Below are 18,068 nucleotides of genomic sequence, written 5' to 3' on the forward strand. Positions count from 1 at the left end.
AAGGTACAGCATAGCACTTCTGGGAGTTAGCAGAATGCCTCAAGTGAGCCAATGACAAGAGGTATAGATCTGCAGTCACCAATAAGCAGCTAGCTCTCAGCACTGCTTTGTTGTTCCTGAGCCTACCAAGGCATATTTTTAAACAAAAGATACCAAGAGAACGAAACAAATTAGATCATAGAAATAAATTGGAAAGTTGTTTAAATTTGCACTCTGTCTGAATCATAAAAGAAAAATGTTAGGTTATATGTCCCTTTAAGTATTATGGAATGCACATCACTGATCTAAGGAATGATCATTTACCTTACTACCTACTATTGTCACTTTAAAAATAAAATGATCTTTCATTAGAGCATTTAATTTTTGTTTTAAATCACTTTTTTTCTGCTATATGCTTACTGCAAGGGGTTAATCACCTAGTTAAAGTTGTGTTTTAATTATGTATGTATACAATTACATATGCATATAAGTTTTTTATTTGTGCATATAAATATTTAATTGTAAAGTCTTACCTTAGATTAAAGGGACATTAAACCCAACATTTTTCTTTCATGGTTTAGACAGAGAATACAATTTTAAACAAAATTTCAATTTACTTCTATTATCTAATTTGCTTTATTATTTAGATATCCTTTGTTAAAGAAATAGCAATACACAAGGGTGAGCCAATCACATGAGGCAAATATGTGCAGCCACCAATCAGAAGCTACTGAGCCTATCTAGATATGCTTTTCAAGAAGGAATATTAAGACAATGAAGCAAATTAGATAACAGAAGTAAATTAGAAAGTTGTTTAAAATGGTATTCTCTATCTGAATCATGAAAGAGAAAATTTGGGTTTAATGTCCCTTTAAGCTGCAAATAGCCTCCTGCATCCCTTTCTATATCATGCAGCAGGAACAGTAACATTTTTATTTTAAAATGAATATTGTTTCTGGCTTCTTTGAAATGGCTACCAAGCTCCGCCCACTGATGACATCATGGTCTGGGCTGCATCTATGCACTCTGATAAATAGCATTGACAGTCTGTTGAATCAAATTAGTGAATTTTTTGTAACAAGTGAAGCCTTTAATGCAGCCCAGATTGTGATGTCATTAGTGGGCAGAGCTTGGCAGCTATTTCAAAGTGACCCGAAACAATATTCAAAGGATGCACCATATGCTTGTAGAATACAATTAAAAAAAAAACTACAAAAAAAACACTAAAACTCCTACAAACTGGATCTATAAAGACCCACATACTATATACTCTCACTCAGAGTTGTTCATTCTTCTTGATGAAAAAGACATTTTGTAAAAGTAGCTGTTCTACCTTTTCATATATTTAATAAAGATAATAGAATTCATAGATGGGTAATACACAGCAGAGGTGACATTTTCTGTGAGCATGAGGTGGATGTTTTCTGCAATTAAAGGGATGCTTTGCTGTAAAATTTGATTTGCTGTTTTTGCTCCTTGAAACCCATAAATTACCATTGTCTATATATAAGAGAGATAAGATAAGAAGTTCTGCTCTTTCTACAGACTTAGCCAATTGAAGGTGTCCTTAAGAACAATGGGTAATGGTTTCCGTGACCAAAAACAGCTATTTCAATTGTAAAAATAAACCACAAGGAACAACACCAAATACATTAAATACTCTGCAGCTGGCATAGCAAATCATTGGGAACTCACAATGTTACAGTACAATGTTTTATAAACATTTTTATCATGCAGGTAAAAGCACATTTTTTTTGTATATAAAAAAAGTTAAATTAAAACTGTTTATTTTGATTTTGAAACAGACAGGAAGTGCATATTTGTATATAACTGGTCCCTAGGGACTAAAAGTTCATTGGCTGTCAGCAGAACTCTCACTGCTTTATTGAAGGTGTGAAATGCCTCACAAGCATAAAAACAAAAAGTTCAGGAATATCAAATGAAACATGTAATATAAATGCCTTGTCTTAGCTGCAGCTTAAAAAAATATACTTTACAGTCCCTTTAATGAAAAATTCTCTCTGCAGATAAACTTAAATAACAGTCTGGCTGTGCTGAGCAAACAATCTATCCTGATTGCCCGGGGGCAGCCTGTGCACCACATCATGGAGTTTGACCCAGTAGATCCTACTTACCTCTATGTGATGACATCATACCAGGTACTTTGTCTATACAATAGTTATTTGTCTCCCTAATCCCTAAGGCAGAACATGCATGCAGCACGTTTGCAGAAAAAACAGGACACAAGCAGGAACTGTTAGCACTTTCACTTTGCAGCTCTGTTCCTCACAAGGCTGTTCTCTTTTAACAGTGCTGTGCTCTGGCTGCACTGTACAAGTCTTCCTTAGTGCTGCCAGAGCAAAGCACTGTTTGAAGAGAACAGTCAAATACGGAGCAGCATCTTTCCCAGTCTGCAAAGCTGTTACTCCTGAATGTAAGATGTTGTTGTGAGCAATGCACCTTTTTATTACTACACATTTCCCCTTATAATTATGTGATGTTAGACCAAGAGCAAAGGAAGCAAATTTATTCAAGAGACATTTTAAAAACTTAACAATTTTTTTTCCTGTGCAGCTTATTTGCAATATAATTTTCAGCTGTTGCAATATATTATAAAACTGTTAAAATGGCTTTATTCTCCAGTTAATCAACACATTGTAGCTGGTGCTTTAGTGTAACTCCCTAATTTACAATTTAATTTCAAAATGAACTGCAGAAAAGGTTTCAGAAAAAAAAGTTCTGCCTCTGGGTCTCTATGAAACCTCATACTGTAACATAAACAGTCTGCTGCTATGGGTTATGCACCACCAGAGTGCCGGAGGAAGGATGGAGGCTCAGTCTCTTATGCCAGTTCTGTTTTTGTTCTCCTCTTCTAGATAACAAAGGTGAAGGTGGCCTTGTGTGACAAATACCAGAGCTGCACTCAGTGCATGGAAGCTGCTGACGCTTACTGTGGATGGTGCACAATGGAAGCCAGGTTCCTATTGTTATTCTTCTACATACATTTGCATTCCCCAACTCATTAAAGGCCCGTCCCCTAAATGGCGTCCAGTCACCTGGTTCTTCTGAAGTAGCATTATCTCCTCTGTAATTCCTAAATAACTAGTTAGCTCTGTGCATCTCCTTGTGAACCTGCACCCTACCTGCCTTCACCCCTATAAGGGCTCAACTAGAAACCACTGGACCCAGGGCCAATACTCTAGGCACAGCAGTATCCACTGCCGCTTCTACACCCTACGAATTTCACATATATACATACAAAAGGGACAGTAAGGTCAAAATGAAACTTTCATGATTCAGATAGAGCAGGTAGTTTTAAACAGCTTTCTAATTTACTTCTATTATCAAATTTGGTTTGTTCTGTTGGTATCCTTTGTGGAAGACTAAACATACATAGGCTGATAGGAGCGTGCATATGTCTATTGCAGCAGTTTGTAACTATGTATAACATTGCTATAAATATTGTTGCAACACTGCTGCTAGATGGCTTAAAGGGACAGTCTACTCCAGAATTGTTCTTTTTTGAAAGATAGATAATCCCTTTATTACCCATTCCCCAGTTTTGCACAACCAGCACAGTTATAATTATACATGTTTTACCTCTGTAATTACCTTGTATCTAAGCCCTGCAGACTGCCCCCTTATTTCAGTTCTTTTGTCAAATTTGCAATTTAGCTAATCAGTGACCTCTGATAAGTAACTCCACGGGCTTGAGCACAATGTTATCTATATAGCACACATAAACTAACGGTCACTAGCTGTGAAAAACTGTCTAATGCACTGAGATAAGAGGCGGCCTTCAAGGGCTTAGAAATAAGCATATGAGCCTACCTAGGTTTAGCTTTCAACAAAGAGTACAAAGCACATTTGATGATAAAAGTAAACTGTAAAGCTGTTTAATACTGCATGCCCTATCTGAATTATGAAAGTTTAATTTTGACTAGACTGTCCCTTTAAGACAAGTGCACGCTCCGGACCTCACATAAGGTTACTCTTTAACAAAGGATACCAAGAAAACTAAACAAAATTAATAATAGAAGTAAATTGGAAGGTTGTTTACAATGTAATTCACTATGCAGTTTAATTTTGGCTTTACTGTCCCTTTAATCAGGGGTGGTGACATAGGATCCTAGTGATTTTATTTCTGGGTTCTACAACAAATATTTACAGTTACAATCTAGCTATGTACAGGTCTCTACACACAAGGAAGTCATTTATTCATTATGTGTCCTAGTTATCTATAGGGTCAATTTTATAATCATTTAGAAAACGTATTTCATTATTTTCTACAAAAAATTTCCATTAAGTCTGTGGGAATTTTTTGTAGATAAATCATTTGATAAGGTTTTCCAAAGGATTTTTTATCAACGCCTATGTGTTTAACCCTCGCAAAGGGAATAAACAAATAAAAGCTCTGGAACCACAAGCATTACATCTAGGGCAGCCGCCATGTTTTCCTGGACACTTATGAGTTACACATGCTGCAGGGTTTGCAGGGAGGAACATGTATTGTGCTGTTCTCCAGCACTATTCATGTGATGTCCAGAGGCACAATACATGTTCCGCCCTGCTTACCCTGCAGCGTGTGTAACTCAAAAGTGTCCAGCAAAACATGGCCGAGGTGACAACCCTAATTACATCTCTTGCGCAGGAAACTGTTGAGGAGCATCAGCTGTACGTGCTTGCGAGTCACCTGCAATTTGTACTCGGGAGCTGCGTCACTAAAATGGAATGTAGCCTTTGTCCTTTACTCTTTCGCAGGTGGTGCAAACATTATGTGCCTTCATTAATTAGAGTATGTAATTTATTAATTAGAATGTTTCATTAAAGGATTGTTAATTACAGTAGAATTGCATAATCAGCAAATGCATAATACAAAGACATTGCCAACACTTAGTAGTCTGAATTTCAAATGAATAGTACTAGTAGATTTTATCAGTCAATCACAAAATGTGTCTATGTATATTCTGTGAGTCTTGCACATGCTCAGTAGGAGCTGTCGTCTCAGAAAATGTGCATATAAAAATATTATGCACATTTAAATAATGGAAGTAAAAATATTATGCACATTTAAATAATGGAAGTAAAAATATTATGCACATTTAAATAATGGAAGTAAAAATATTATGCACATTTAAATAATGGAAGTGAATTGAAAAGTTTGAAATTACATCCTCTATCCCATTCATGAAAGTTTAATTTTGACTTTAGTGTTCCTTTAAAGGGACACTGGACCCAAATTTTCTCTTTCGTGATTCAGATAGAGCTGCAATTTTAAGACACTTTCTAATTTACTCCTAGTATCAATTTTTCTTCGTTCTCTTGCTATCTTTATTTGAAAAAGAAGGCATCTAAAAGCCAATTTTTGGTTCAGACCTCTGGACAGCACTTGTTTATTGGTGGGTAAATTTATCCACCAATCAGCAAGAACAACCCAGGTTGTTCATCAAAAATGGGCCAGCATCTAAACTTACATTCTTGCTTTTCAAATAAAGATACCAAGAGAATGAAGAAAATTTGATAATGGGAGTAAATTAGAAAGTTGCTTAAAACTGCATGCTCTATCTCAATCACGAAAGAAAAAATTTGGGTTCTGTGTCCCTTTAAGTCTTTGCTGTTTCTAAAATAACACTTCTCCACGTTATGCTTTATACTACCCTACGTGCTTCCTGTCTTCCTCAAATGCCTTTTTTCTTCTGCCACCTTCCACAGCTTCGTATGTTCCTCATATTTCCAGAACCTCCTCATACCATTCATATAGTCTCTGAATAAGACACTCGTCACCTGTTTGTGTAATATTCAGTTCTGCTGAGAATCAGGGAACGGAAAAGGCAGCACTGGGGTTACAGACTGACCCTGATTCTATTCTGTGATTAATTAGTCACTAAACTGATACATTGTTTTGCATTTTAAGCATTGTCACTGAGGGAGGAAGGTCACACATTGCTGGGTCTGTACTGATTATTAGGTCACTAATTGCTCATCATTATGCAGAAACATTCTCGTTAATATGGCATCCGCTTTCGCTAATTACCTATGTGAGTGGGGAATATTTTAGGCCATTAGAGAACTCAAAGAGGTTAACTGGTTGTCTCTTATTTAAGAGTTCTGAAAACTACACTATTCTACAGGAATTCCTGTATTTTTATTGTACTTTTCAAATGTGTTTTCTGATTGGGAAAAAAAAATGAAATGGTTAGGGGTTATCCTTAATTGGGTACATGTTTCTGCAGTTTTCTAATAGATTAACATGTCAGCAGAGTCTGAATGTTATTAGAACAGTTAACACCTTGTTTGCTGCAGTTGTTTTTTAATGGCCAGACTCCTCCCACGACTTTCTATTTGAAGAAGCCAATCTGGACTTGATTCTGCAGAAGACAGGGCTTGCCACTGTCATTGTGTTCACAAAATGTCCATTGTTTGGCTTCAGCTGAATGATAAGATAGACTGCAAATGAAATACAGATATGTGGCAGGGTTAGGCCTGTGAAGCCTTATAGAATCTCACCAGGGTAATAGAAGGGCTAGCGAGCAGTCTTATAGAATCTCACCTGGGAAATAGAAGGGCTAGCGAGCAGTCTTATAGAATCTCACCAGGGTAATAGAAGTACTGGCAGCATTCTTATAGAATCTCACCAGGGTAATAGAAGGGCTAGCGAGCAGTCTTATAGAATCTCACCAGGGTAATAGAAGGGCTAGCGAGCAGTCTTATAGAATCTCACCAGGGTAATAGAAGGGCTGGCGAGCAGTCTTATAGAATATCACCAGGGAAATAGAAGGGCTGGCGAGCATTCTTATAGAATATCACCTGGGTAATAGAAGGGCTGGCAGCATTCTTATAGAATATCACCAGGGTAATAGAAGGGCTGGCGAGCATTCTTATAGAATCTCACCAGGGAAATAAAAGGGCTGGCAAACATTCTTATAGAATATCACCAGGGAAATAGAAGGGCTGGCAAACATTCTTATAGAATCTCACCAGGGTAATAGAAGGGCTGGTGAGCATTCTTATAGAATCTCACCAGGGAAATAAAAGGGCTGGCAAACATTCTTATAGAATATCACCAGGGAAATAGAAGGGCTGGCAAACATTCTTATAGAATCTCACCAGGGAAATAGAAGGGCTAGCGAGCAGTCTTATAGAATCTCACCTGGGAAATAGAAGGGCTAGCGAGCAGTCTTATAGAATCTCACCAGGGTAATAGAAGTACTGGCAGCATTCTTATAGAATCTCACCAGGGTAATAGAAGGGCTAGCGAGCAGTCTTATAGAATCTCACCAGGGTAATAGAAGGGCTAGCGAGCAGTCTTATAGAATCTCACCAGGGTAATAGAAGGGCTGGCGAGCAGTCTTATAGAATATCACCAGGGAAATAGAAGGGCTGGCGAGCATTCTTATAGAATATCACCTGGGTAATAGAAGGGCTGGCAGCATTCTTATAGAATATCACCAGGGTAATAGAAGGGCTGGCGAGCATTCTTATAGAATCTCACCAGGGAAATAAAAGGGCTGGCAAACATTCTTATAGAATATCACCAGGGAAATAGAAGGGCTGGCAAACATTCTTATAGAATCTCACCAGGGAAATAAAAGGGCTGGCGAGCATTCTTATAGAATATCACCAGGGAAATAGAAGGGCTGGCGAGCATTCTTATAGAATATAACCAGGGAAATACAAGGGCTGGTGAGCAGTCTTATAGAATATCACCAGGGAAATAGAAGTACTGGCGAGCAGTCTTATAGAATATCACCAGGGAAATAGAAGGACTGGTGATCATTCTTATAGAATCTCACCAGGGAAATAGAAGTACTGGCAGCATTCTTATAGAATCTCACCTGGGAAATAGAAGGGCTGGCGAGCATTCTTATAGAATCTCACCAGGGTAATAGAAGGGCTAGCGAGCAGTCTTATAGAATCTCACCAGGGTAATAGAAGGGCTAGCGAGCATTCTTATAGAATCTCACCAGGGTAATAGAAGGGCTGGCGAGCAGTCTTATAGAATATCACCAGGGAAATAGAAGGGCTGGTGATCATTCTTATAGAATCTCACCAGGGAAATAGAATTACTGGCGAGCATTCTTATAGAATATCACCAGGGAAATAGAAGGACTGGCGAGCATTCTTATAGAATATCACCAGGGAAATAGAAGGGCTGCGAGCATTCTTATAGAATCTCACCTGGGAAATAGAAGGGCTGGCGAGCATTCTTATAGAATCTCACCAGGGTAATAGAAGGGCTAGCGAGCAGTCTTATAGAATCTCACCAGGGTAATAGAAGGGCTAGCGAGCAGTCTTATAGAATCTCACCAGGGTAATAGAAGGGCTGGCGAGCAGTCTTATAGAATATCACCAGGGAAATAGAAGGGCTGGCGATCATTCTTATAGAATCTCACCAGGGAAATAGAATTACTGGCGAGCATTCTTATAGAATATCACCAGGGAAATAGAAGGACTGGCGAGCATTCTTATAGAATATCACCAGGGAAATAGAAGGGCTGCGAGCATTCTTATAGAATATCACCAGGGAAATAGAAGGACTGGCGAGCATTCTTATAGAATATCACCAAGGTAATAGAAGGGCTGGCGAGCATTCTTATAGAATCTCACCAGGGAAATAGAAGTACTGGCGAGCATTCTTATAGAATCTCACCAGGGAAATAGAAGTACTGGCGAGCATTCTTACAGAATATTACCAGGGTAATAGAAGGGCTAGCATGCAGTCTTATAGAATCTCACCAGGGTAATAGAAGGGCTGGCGAGCAGTCTTATAGAATATCACCAGGGAAATAGAAGGGCTGGTGATCATTCTTATAGAATCTCACCAGGGAAATAGAAGTACTGGCAGCAGTCTTATAGAATCTCACCTGGGAAATAGAAGGGCTGGCGAGCAGTCTTATAGAATCTCACCAGGGTAATAGAAGGGCTAGCGAGCAGTCTTATAGAATCTCACCAGGGTAATAGAAGGGCTGGCGAGCAGTCTTATAGAATATCACCAGGGAAATAGAAGGGCTGGTGATCATTCTTATAGAATCTCACCAGGGAAATAGAATTACTGGCGAGCATTCTTATAGAATATCACCAGGGAAATAGAAGGACTGGCGAGCATTCTTATAGAATATCACCAGGGAAATAGAAGGGCTGCGAGCATTCTTATAGAATATCACCAGGGAAATAGAAGGACTGGCGAGCATTCTTATAGAATATCACCAGGGTAATAGAAGGGCTAGCATGCAGTCTTATAGAATCTCACCAGGGTAATAGAAGGGCTGGCGAGCAGTCTTATAGAATATCACCAGGGAAATAGAAGGGCTAGCGAGCAGTCTTATAGAATCTCACCAGGGTAATAGAAGGACTGGCGAGCAGTCTTATAGAATATCACCAGGGAAATAGAAGGGCTAGCAAGCATTCTTATAGAATATCACCTGGGTAATAGAAGGGCTGGCAGCATTCTTATAGAATATCACCAGGGTAATAGAAGGGCTGGCGAGCATTCTTATAGAATCTCACCAGGGAAATAAAAGGGCTGGCAAACATTCTTATATAATATCACCAGGGAAATAGAAGGGCTGGCAAACATTCTTATAGAATCTCACCAGGGAAATAAAAGGGCTGGCGAGCATTCTTATAGAATATCACCAGGGAAATAGAAGGGCTGGCGAGCTTTCTTATAGAATATCACCAGGGAAATACAAGGGCTGGCGAGCAGTCTTATAGAATATCACCAGGGAAATAGAAGTACTGGCGAGCAGTCTTATAGAATGTCACCAGGGAAATAAAAGGGCTGGTGATCATTCTTATAGAATCTCACCAGGGAAATAGAAGTACTGGCAGCATTCTTATAGAATCTCACCTGGGAAATAGAAGGGCTGGCGAGCATTCTTATAGAATCTCACCAGGGAAATAAAAGGGCTGGCAAACATTCTTATAGAATATCACCAGGGAAATAGAAGGGCTGGCAAACATTCTTATAGAATCTCACCAGGGAAATAAAAGGGCTGGCGAGCATTCTTATAGAATATCACCAGGGAAATAGAAGGGCTGGCGAGCATTCTTATAGAATATCACCAGGGAAATACAAGGGCTGGCGAGCAGTCTTATAGAATATCACCAGGGAAATAGAAGTACTGGCGAGCAGTCTTATAGAATATCACCAGGGAAATAGAAGGGCTGGTGATCATTCTTATAGAATCTCACCAGGGAAATAGAAGTACTGGCAGCATTCTTATAGAATCTCACCTGGGAAATAGAAGGGCTGGCGAGCATTCTTATAGAATCTCACCAGGGTAATAGAAGGGTTAGCGAGCAGTCTTATAGAATCTCACCAGGGTAATAGAAAGGCTAGCGAGCAGTCTTATAGAATCTCACCAGGGTAATAGAAGGGCTGGCGAGCAGTCTTATAGAATATCACCAGGGAAATAGAAGGGCTGGTGATCATTCTTATAGAATCTCACCAGGGAAATAGAAGTACTGGCAGCATTCTTATAGAATCTCACCTGGGAAATAGAAGGGCTGGCGAGCATTCTTATAGAATCTCACCAGGGTAATAGAAGGGCTAGCGAGCAGTCTTATAGAATCTCACCAGGGTAATAGAAGGGCTAGCATGCAGTCTTATAGACTCTCACCAGGGTAATAGAAGGGCTGGCGAGCAGTCTTATAGAATATCACCAGGGTAATAGAAGGGCTAGCGAGCAGTCTTATAGAATCTCACCAGGGTAATAGAAGGACTGGTGAGCAGTCTTATATAATATCACCAGGGAAATAGAAGGGCTAGCAAGCATTCTTATAGAATATCACCTGGGTAATAGAAGGGCTGGCAGCATTCTTATAGAATATCACCAGGGTAATAGATGGGCTGGCGAGCATTCTTATAGAATCTCACCAGGGAAATTAAAGGGCTGGCAAACATTCTTATAGAATATCACCAGGGAAATAGAAGGGCTGGCAAACATTCTTATAGAATCTCACCAGGGAAGTAAAAGGGCTGGCGAGCATTCTTATAGAATATCACCAGGGAAATAGAAGGGCTGGCGAGCATTCTTATAGAATATCACCAGGGAAATACAAGGGCTGGCGAGCAGTCTTATAGAATATCACCAGGGAAATAGAAGGGCTGGTGATCATTCTTATAGAATCTCACCAGGGAAATAGAAGTACTGGCAGCATTGTTATAGAATCTCACCTGGGAAATAGAAGGGCTGGCGAGCATTCTTATAGAATCTCACCAGGGTAATAGAAGGGCTAGCGAGCAGTCTTATAGAATCTCACCAGGGTAATAGAAGGGCTAGCGAGCAGTCTTATAGAATCTCACCAGGGTAATAGAAGGGCTGGCGAGCAGTCTTATAGAATATCACCAGGGAAATAGAAGGGCTGGTGATCATTCTTATAGAATCTCACCAGGGAAATAGAATTACTGGCGAGCATTCTTATAGAATATCACCAGGGAAATAGAAGGACTGGCGAGCATTCTTATAGAATATCACCAGGGAAATAGAAGGGCTGCGAGCATTCTTATAGAATATCACCAGGGAAATAGAAGGACTGGCGAGCATTCTTATAGAATATCACCAAGGTAATAGAAGGGCTGGCGAGCATTCTTATAGAATCTCACCAGGGAAATAGAAGTACTGGTGAGCATTCTTATAGAATCTCACCAGGGAAATAGAAGTACTGGCGAGCATTCTTACAGAATATTACCAGGGTAATAGAAGGGCTAGCATGCATTCTTATAGAATATCACCAGGGTAATAGAAAGGCTGGCGAGCAGTCTTATAGAATATCACCAGGGAAATACAAGGGCTGGCGAGCAGTCTTATAGAATATCACCAGGGAAATAGAAGGGCTAGCGAACAGTCTTATAGAATATCACCAGCCCAGGGATCTTTTTAGAATCGGGGTCACTAAAAGGAGTAATGGAATAACTGACTTCTGAGTATAATTAAAGGGACAGTAAATACTTTGAGATTGTAACATAAAATGCTTAATTATGCACATTAAAGCAACATTACAATATACTTTCATTATTCAAAACCCCTTTTCTTTTACAAGATATGACGAGTCCACGGATTTCATCCTTACTTATGGGATATCACCTCCTGGTCAGCAGGAGGAGGCAAAGAGCACCACAGCAGAGCTGTATGTATAGCTCCTCCCTTCCCTCCCACCACAGTCATTCTCTTTGCCTGTGTTAGTGTAGAAAGAGGTAAAGTGAGGTGTTAGTTTAGATTCTTCAATCAAGATTTTATTGTTTTTAAATGGTGCCAGTGAGTACTATTTTTCTCAGGGGAGAGCATCAGGTGTTTTAACAATGGGAACTGAGGAGATTCTATATTCTCTGTTCACTCCCCATGCTGGTGCTGCCCTGCTGATGGTCTTATCAGATAATACATAAGGCCCTGTTGTCCCCACAGAACTACAGGTGGTGATGACAAGAGACCTCTTCTTCGTGTAGGACAGTTTCACATTGTGATCAACACTGCGGTATGTACAGTCCTTTTGTTTCTGGGGAGACAGTGTAGCTCCGAACAGACTGGTCGTCACTTGCTACAACACAAAAGGGGTAAAAATCAACTTACAAGTGTTTTGCAACAGATTTCACTGTTTTATTACTTATGTGTATTGCAGTGGGTGGTGTATATATGGCCCGGTTTTATTAAGGCAGAACCGGTAACTTTGATCTGCAGGCTGACGCTGGGGGATTGGATTAGGCTCTGTATCTGCTTGGGGAGTTATTACTCCGTGGATTACATTAAATGTGGCACAGTTTTGAGGGGACACATTGGTATCACAGTCGGGTCTACCTGACATTAATATTGCCCACGCGGTTGTTGTTTTTTTTTTCCCTATACCGCCCACGAAGGGCTGGGCTTAGTTTGCGCGTTTAGTTGCGCACTTGCTTATCCGGCTCCGACAGTACACGGAGGACTTAGGCAACAGTTATATTGGAGGCTCCGTTTTTTTTCTATGTCCGCTTGGCCTCAGCTGATCAAGATTACAAGCAGACCTAGGCGGCAGTTCATGGAGGTCGTTGGTTGTGAGGTAGGCGCCACAGCAGAGCTGTGGCTTGATGCAGGGTTAGCTTGTCATAGCATACAAAGGGCTATTAATAACCTTAGGGTTGAATAAGTTTAGTTATACAACTTCCTAATTTCTACTTGCACGTTTGCAGTAAAATTGCAGTAAAAATTTGCTTTTAAATTTTAAAGGCGCAGTACATATTTTGTCATTTATTCTTTACTATACCACGACCAATATTGCACTTTGTTTTTCTTTTTATCATGGCTGACCTACTAGAACATACTTGTTCTATGTGTTTAGCTGCCAATGTGGAACCCCCTCTTACATTTTGTCCCTCATGTACTGAGAGGGCTTTACAATTTAAAGAGCAAATCTTTTTCAAGGATAGTATATCTAATGATGCTACTCAGTTTGATGAGACTCAGGGTATGCCGCAAACTTCTCCCCAAGCGTCACAGCCTTTAACACCCGCTCAAGCGCCATCAGCTGCGTCCACCTCATTTACTCTGCAGGATATGGCGTCAGTTATGTCATCCACTCTTACAGAGGTTTTGTCTAAGTTGCCAGTGTTGTTAAGGCAAACGTAGCAGAAGAGAGAACCAGGTGGTCCAGGCTTCTGATTCTTTGATGGCGATCTCCGAAGTACACTCCCAGGGTTCTGAAGTGGGAGGTAGGGAGGCTCTATCTGACAGGGATTTGTCTGATTCCGGAAGTACATTGCCCCAGACAGATTCGGACGTAATGTCCTTCAGATTTAAGCTCGAACATCTCCATCTGTTGTTGCGGGAGGTTTTGCTGACTCTGGATGACTGTGACTCTATTGTGGTCCCACCAGAGAAATTGTGTAAGATGGACAAATATTTAGAGGTCCCTTCTTCCGGTTCCTAAGAGAATTTCGGAAATTATTACACGGGAATGGGAAAGACCGGTATTCCGTTCTCACCTTCCCCTACCTTTAAGAAAATGTACCCTATAGCTGACACCGTTCTGGATTCTTGGCAGACGGTCCCTAAGGTGGAAGGGGCTATATCTACCCTGGCTAAGCGTACGACTATCCCCATTGAGGACAGTTGTGCTTTCAAAGACCCTATGGACAAGAAGTTGGAGGGTCTTCTAAAAAAGCTATTTATTCATCAAGGGTTTCTATTACAACCGACGGCCTGCATTGTACCGGTCACAACTGCGGCTGCCTTTTGGTTTGATGCCTTAGAAGAGTCTCGTAAGACTGAGACTTCCTTAGAGGAAATTCTGGATAGAATAAAGGCCCTTAAGCTGGCAAATTCTTTTGTTACGGATGCCGCTTTTCAGATCGCCAAATTGGCGGCTAAGAATGCAGGATTTGCCATTTTAGCGCGCAGGGCCTTATGGTTAAAATCTTGGTCTGCGGATGTGTCCTCTAAATCCAAGCTTTTGGCTATTCCTTTCAAGGGTAAGACCTTATTTGGATCTGACTTGAAAGAGATCATTTCTGACATCACGGGAGGTAAGGGTCACTTATTACCTCAGGATAAAACATCTAAGCAGAGGGGCAGACAGAGTAATTTTTGTTCCTTTCGAAATTTCAAGGGAGTCCCCTCTTCCGTTTAACAGGAAGGGAATTTTGCACAAGCCAAGCCCGTCTGGAGACCCAACCAGGCTTGGAACAAGGGTAAACAACCCAATAAGCCCACTGCTGCTCCCAAGACAGCATGAAGGGGCGGCCCCCGATCCGGGACCGGATCTAGTAGGGGACAGACTTTCTCTCTTTGTCCAGGCTTGGATAAGAGATGTTCAGGATCCCTGGACACTGGAAATCGTGTCTCAAGGGTATCAGCTGGAGTTCAAACATTCCTTCCCAAGGGGAAGGTTCCTTCTTTCATGATTTTCTGCAGACCAGATAAAAAGAGAGGCGTTCTTACGTTGTGTAAAAGACCTCTCCACTATGGGAGTAATTTATCCTGTTCCAATACAGGAACAGGGGCAGGGGTTTTACTCAAATCTTTTCGTGGTTCCCAAAAAAGAGGGAACATTTCGACCCATTTTAGATCTCAAGAGTCTAAACAAGTTCCATCCTTCAAGATGGAGACTATTCGGACAATTTTTCCATTGATCCAGGAGGGTCAATATATGACTACCGTGGACTTAAAGGATGCATACCTTCACATTCCTATCCACAAAGATCATCACCAGTTCCTAAGATTAGCTTTCCAGGACAAACATTTTCAGTTCGTGGCTCTACCATTCGGGCTGGCAACAGCACCCAGGATCTTCACAAAGGTTCTAGGGTCTTTGCTGGCAGTTCTCAGACCGCGGGGCATTGCGGTGGCGCCTAATATGGATGACATATAGAACCAGGCGTCGTCTTATCAACTGACAAAGTCTCATACCGACATGGTTCTGTCCTTTCTAAGGACTCACGGGTGGAAGGTGAATCTAGAAAAGAGTTCACTAATTCCACAGACAAGGGTTCCTTTCCTGGGAACTCTAATAGATTCTATATCCATGAAAGAAAATCTTCTTGACGGATGTCAGGAAGTTAAAGATTCTGAATACATACCGAGCCCTTCAGTCCAATCCTCGGCCATCAGTGGCTCAGTGCATGGAGGTAATTGGATTGATTGTGGCGGCAATGGACATTATTCCGTTTGCTAATTTTCATCTCAGACCTCTACAACTGAGCATGCTCAGTCAGTGGAATGGAGACTATGCAAATGTATCTCCTCTGATAGATCTGGATCAAGAGACAAGAGACTCTCTTCTTTGGTGGTTGTCGCAGGATCATCTGTCCCAAGGGACGTGCTTCCGCAGACCCTCATGGATGATAGTGACAACAGATGCCAGTCTACTAGGATGGGGTGCAGTCTGGAATTCCCTGAAGGCTCAGGGTGTGTGGACTCGGTCAGAGTCTCTACTTCCAATCAATATTCTGGAATTGAGAGCGATATTCAATGCGCTTCAGGCTTGGCCTCAGTTGGCTTTGGCCAAATTCATCCGGTTTCAGTCGGACAACATCACAACTGTGGCCTACATCAATCATCAGGGAGGAACAAGGAGTTCCTTAGCTATGACAGAAGTATCCAAGATAATTCGGTGGGCGGAGGCTCACTCTTTTTATCTGTCAGCAATCTACATCCCAGGAGTGGACAACTGGGAGGCGGATTTTTTGAGTAGACAGACGTTTCATCCAGGGGAATGGGAACTCCATCCGGAGGTCTTTGCCACCCTGATTCTCAGGTGGGGCAGTCCGGAATTGGATCTGATGGCATCTCGTCAGAATGCCAAGCTCCCGAGATATGGATCCAGGTCCAGGGATCCTCAGGCCGAACTGATAGATGCCTTGTCAGTGCCTTAGTCGTTCAACCTAGCTTATGTGTTTCCACAGCTTATGTGTTTATGTACTCTCCTTCCCCGGGTGATTGCACGAATCAAACAGGAGAGGGCTTCAGTGATTCTAATCGCTCCTGTGTGGCCTCGCAGGACTTGGTATGCCGATCTGGTGGACATGTCCTCTCTGCCACCGTGGCAACTTCCATTGAGGCAGGACCTTCTCATTCAGGGACCCTTCCATCATCCGAATCTAGTTTCTCTGCAGCTGACTGCTTGTAGATTGAACGCTTGATTTTATCTAAGCGAGGGTTCTCTGATTCGGTCATTGATACCTTAATCCAGGCACGTAAGCCTGTTACCAGAAAGATTTCCCATAAGATATGGCATAAATATCTTTATTGGTGCGAATCCAAGGGCTACTCATGGAGTAGGGTTAGGATTCCCAGGATTTTATCTTTTCTCCAAGAAGGATTGGAGAAAGGGTTGTCAGCAAGTTCCTTAAAGGTATAGATTTCTGCTTTGTCTATTTTGCTACACAAGTGTCTGGCAGATGTTCCAGACGTTCAATCCTTTTGTCAGGCTCTGACTAGAATCAAGCCTGTGTTTAGACCAATTGCTCCACCTTGGAGTTTGAATTTAGTTCTTAAGGTTCTTCAAGGGGTTCTGTTTGAGCCCATGCATTCCATAGATATTAAGTTATCTTGGAAAGTTTTATTTTTAGTTGCTATTTCTTCTGCTTTGAGAGTTTCTGAGTTTTCAGCTTTACAATGTGATTCTCCTTATCTTATTTTCCATTCTGATAAGGTGGTGTTACGTACCAAACCTGGTTTCCTTCCTAAGGTTGTTTCTAATAAGAATATTAATCAGGAAATTGTTGTTCCTTCCTTGTGTCCTAATCCTTCTTCTAAGAAGGAGCGTCTGTTACATAACTTGGACGTGGTCCGTGCCCTGAAGTTTTACTTGCAGGCGACTAAAGAATTTCGTCAATCATCTTCATTATTTGTTGTTTTTTCTGGAAAACATAGGGGCCAGAAAGCTACGGCTACCTCTCTTTCTTTTTGGCTGAAGAGTATCATCCGTTTTGCATATGAGACTGCTGGACAGCAGCCTCCTGAAAGAATTACGGCTCATTCTACTAGGGCTGTGGCTTCCTCATGGGCATTTAAAAATGATGCTTCTGTTGAACAGATTTGCAAGGCTGCAACTTGGTCGTCTCTTCACACTTTTTCCAAATTTTCCAAATTTGATACTTTTGCCTCGTCCAAGGCTGTTTTTGTGAGAAAGGTTCTTCAAGCAGTGGTGTCTTCCGGTTAGGTTCCTGTCTTGTCCCTCCCTTTCATCCATGTCCTATTGCTTTGGTATTGTATCCCATAAGTAAGGATGAAATCTGTGGACTCGTCATATCTTGTAAAAGAAAAGGAAATTTATGCTTACCTGATAAATTTATTTCTTTTACGATATGACAAATCCACGGCCCACCCTTTCATTTTCTAAGACAGGTCTTTATTTTTGTTAAACATCAGTCACCTCTGCACCTTGGTTTTTCCTTTCTCTTCCTAACTTCGCTCAAATAACTGGAGTGGGAGGGAAGGGAGGAGCTATATATACAGCTCTGCTGTGGTGCTCTTTGCCTCCTCCTGCTGACCAGGAGGTGATATCCCTTAAGTAAGGATGAATTCCGTGGACTCGTCATATCGTAAAAGAAATACATTTATCAGGTAAGCATAAATTTCCTTTTTCCTGTAATTTAACTCTCAAAATTGTGGATT

General features: G+C 41.1%; 1 protein-coding gene across 1 annotated transcript in view; it reads left to right on the plus strand.

Moving 5' to 3' along the window:
- The window catches only part of PLXND1 (plexin D1), a 185,276-nt gene that overhangs the window by 42,046 nt on the left and 125,162 nt on the right, over positions 1-18,068 (plus strand). The window contains exons 3-4 of the mRNA XM_053720768.1: positions 2,007-2,138; positions 2,856-2,956. Coding sequence (XP_053576743.1) covers positions 2,007-2,138; positions 2,856-2,956 — 233 coding nt within the window. The remainder of the gene's footprint in view (positions 1-2,006; positions 2,139-2,855; positions 2,957-18,068) is intronic.

The sequence above is a fragment of the Bombina bombina genome, chromosome 7 (genome assembly GCF_027579735.1).
Source record: "Bombina bombina isolate aBomBom1 chromosome 7, aBomBom1.pri, whole genome shotgun sequence".
Classification (NCBI taxonomy): domain Eukaryota; kingdom Metazoa; phylum Chordata; class Amphibia; order Anura; family Bombinatoridae; genus Bombina; species Bombina bombina.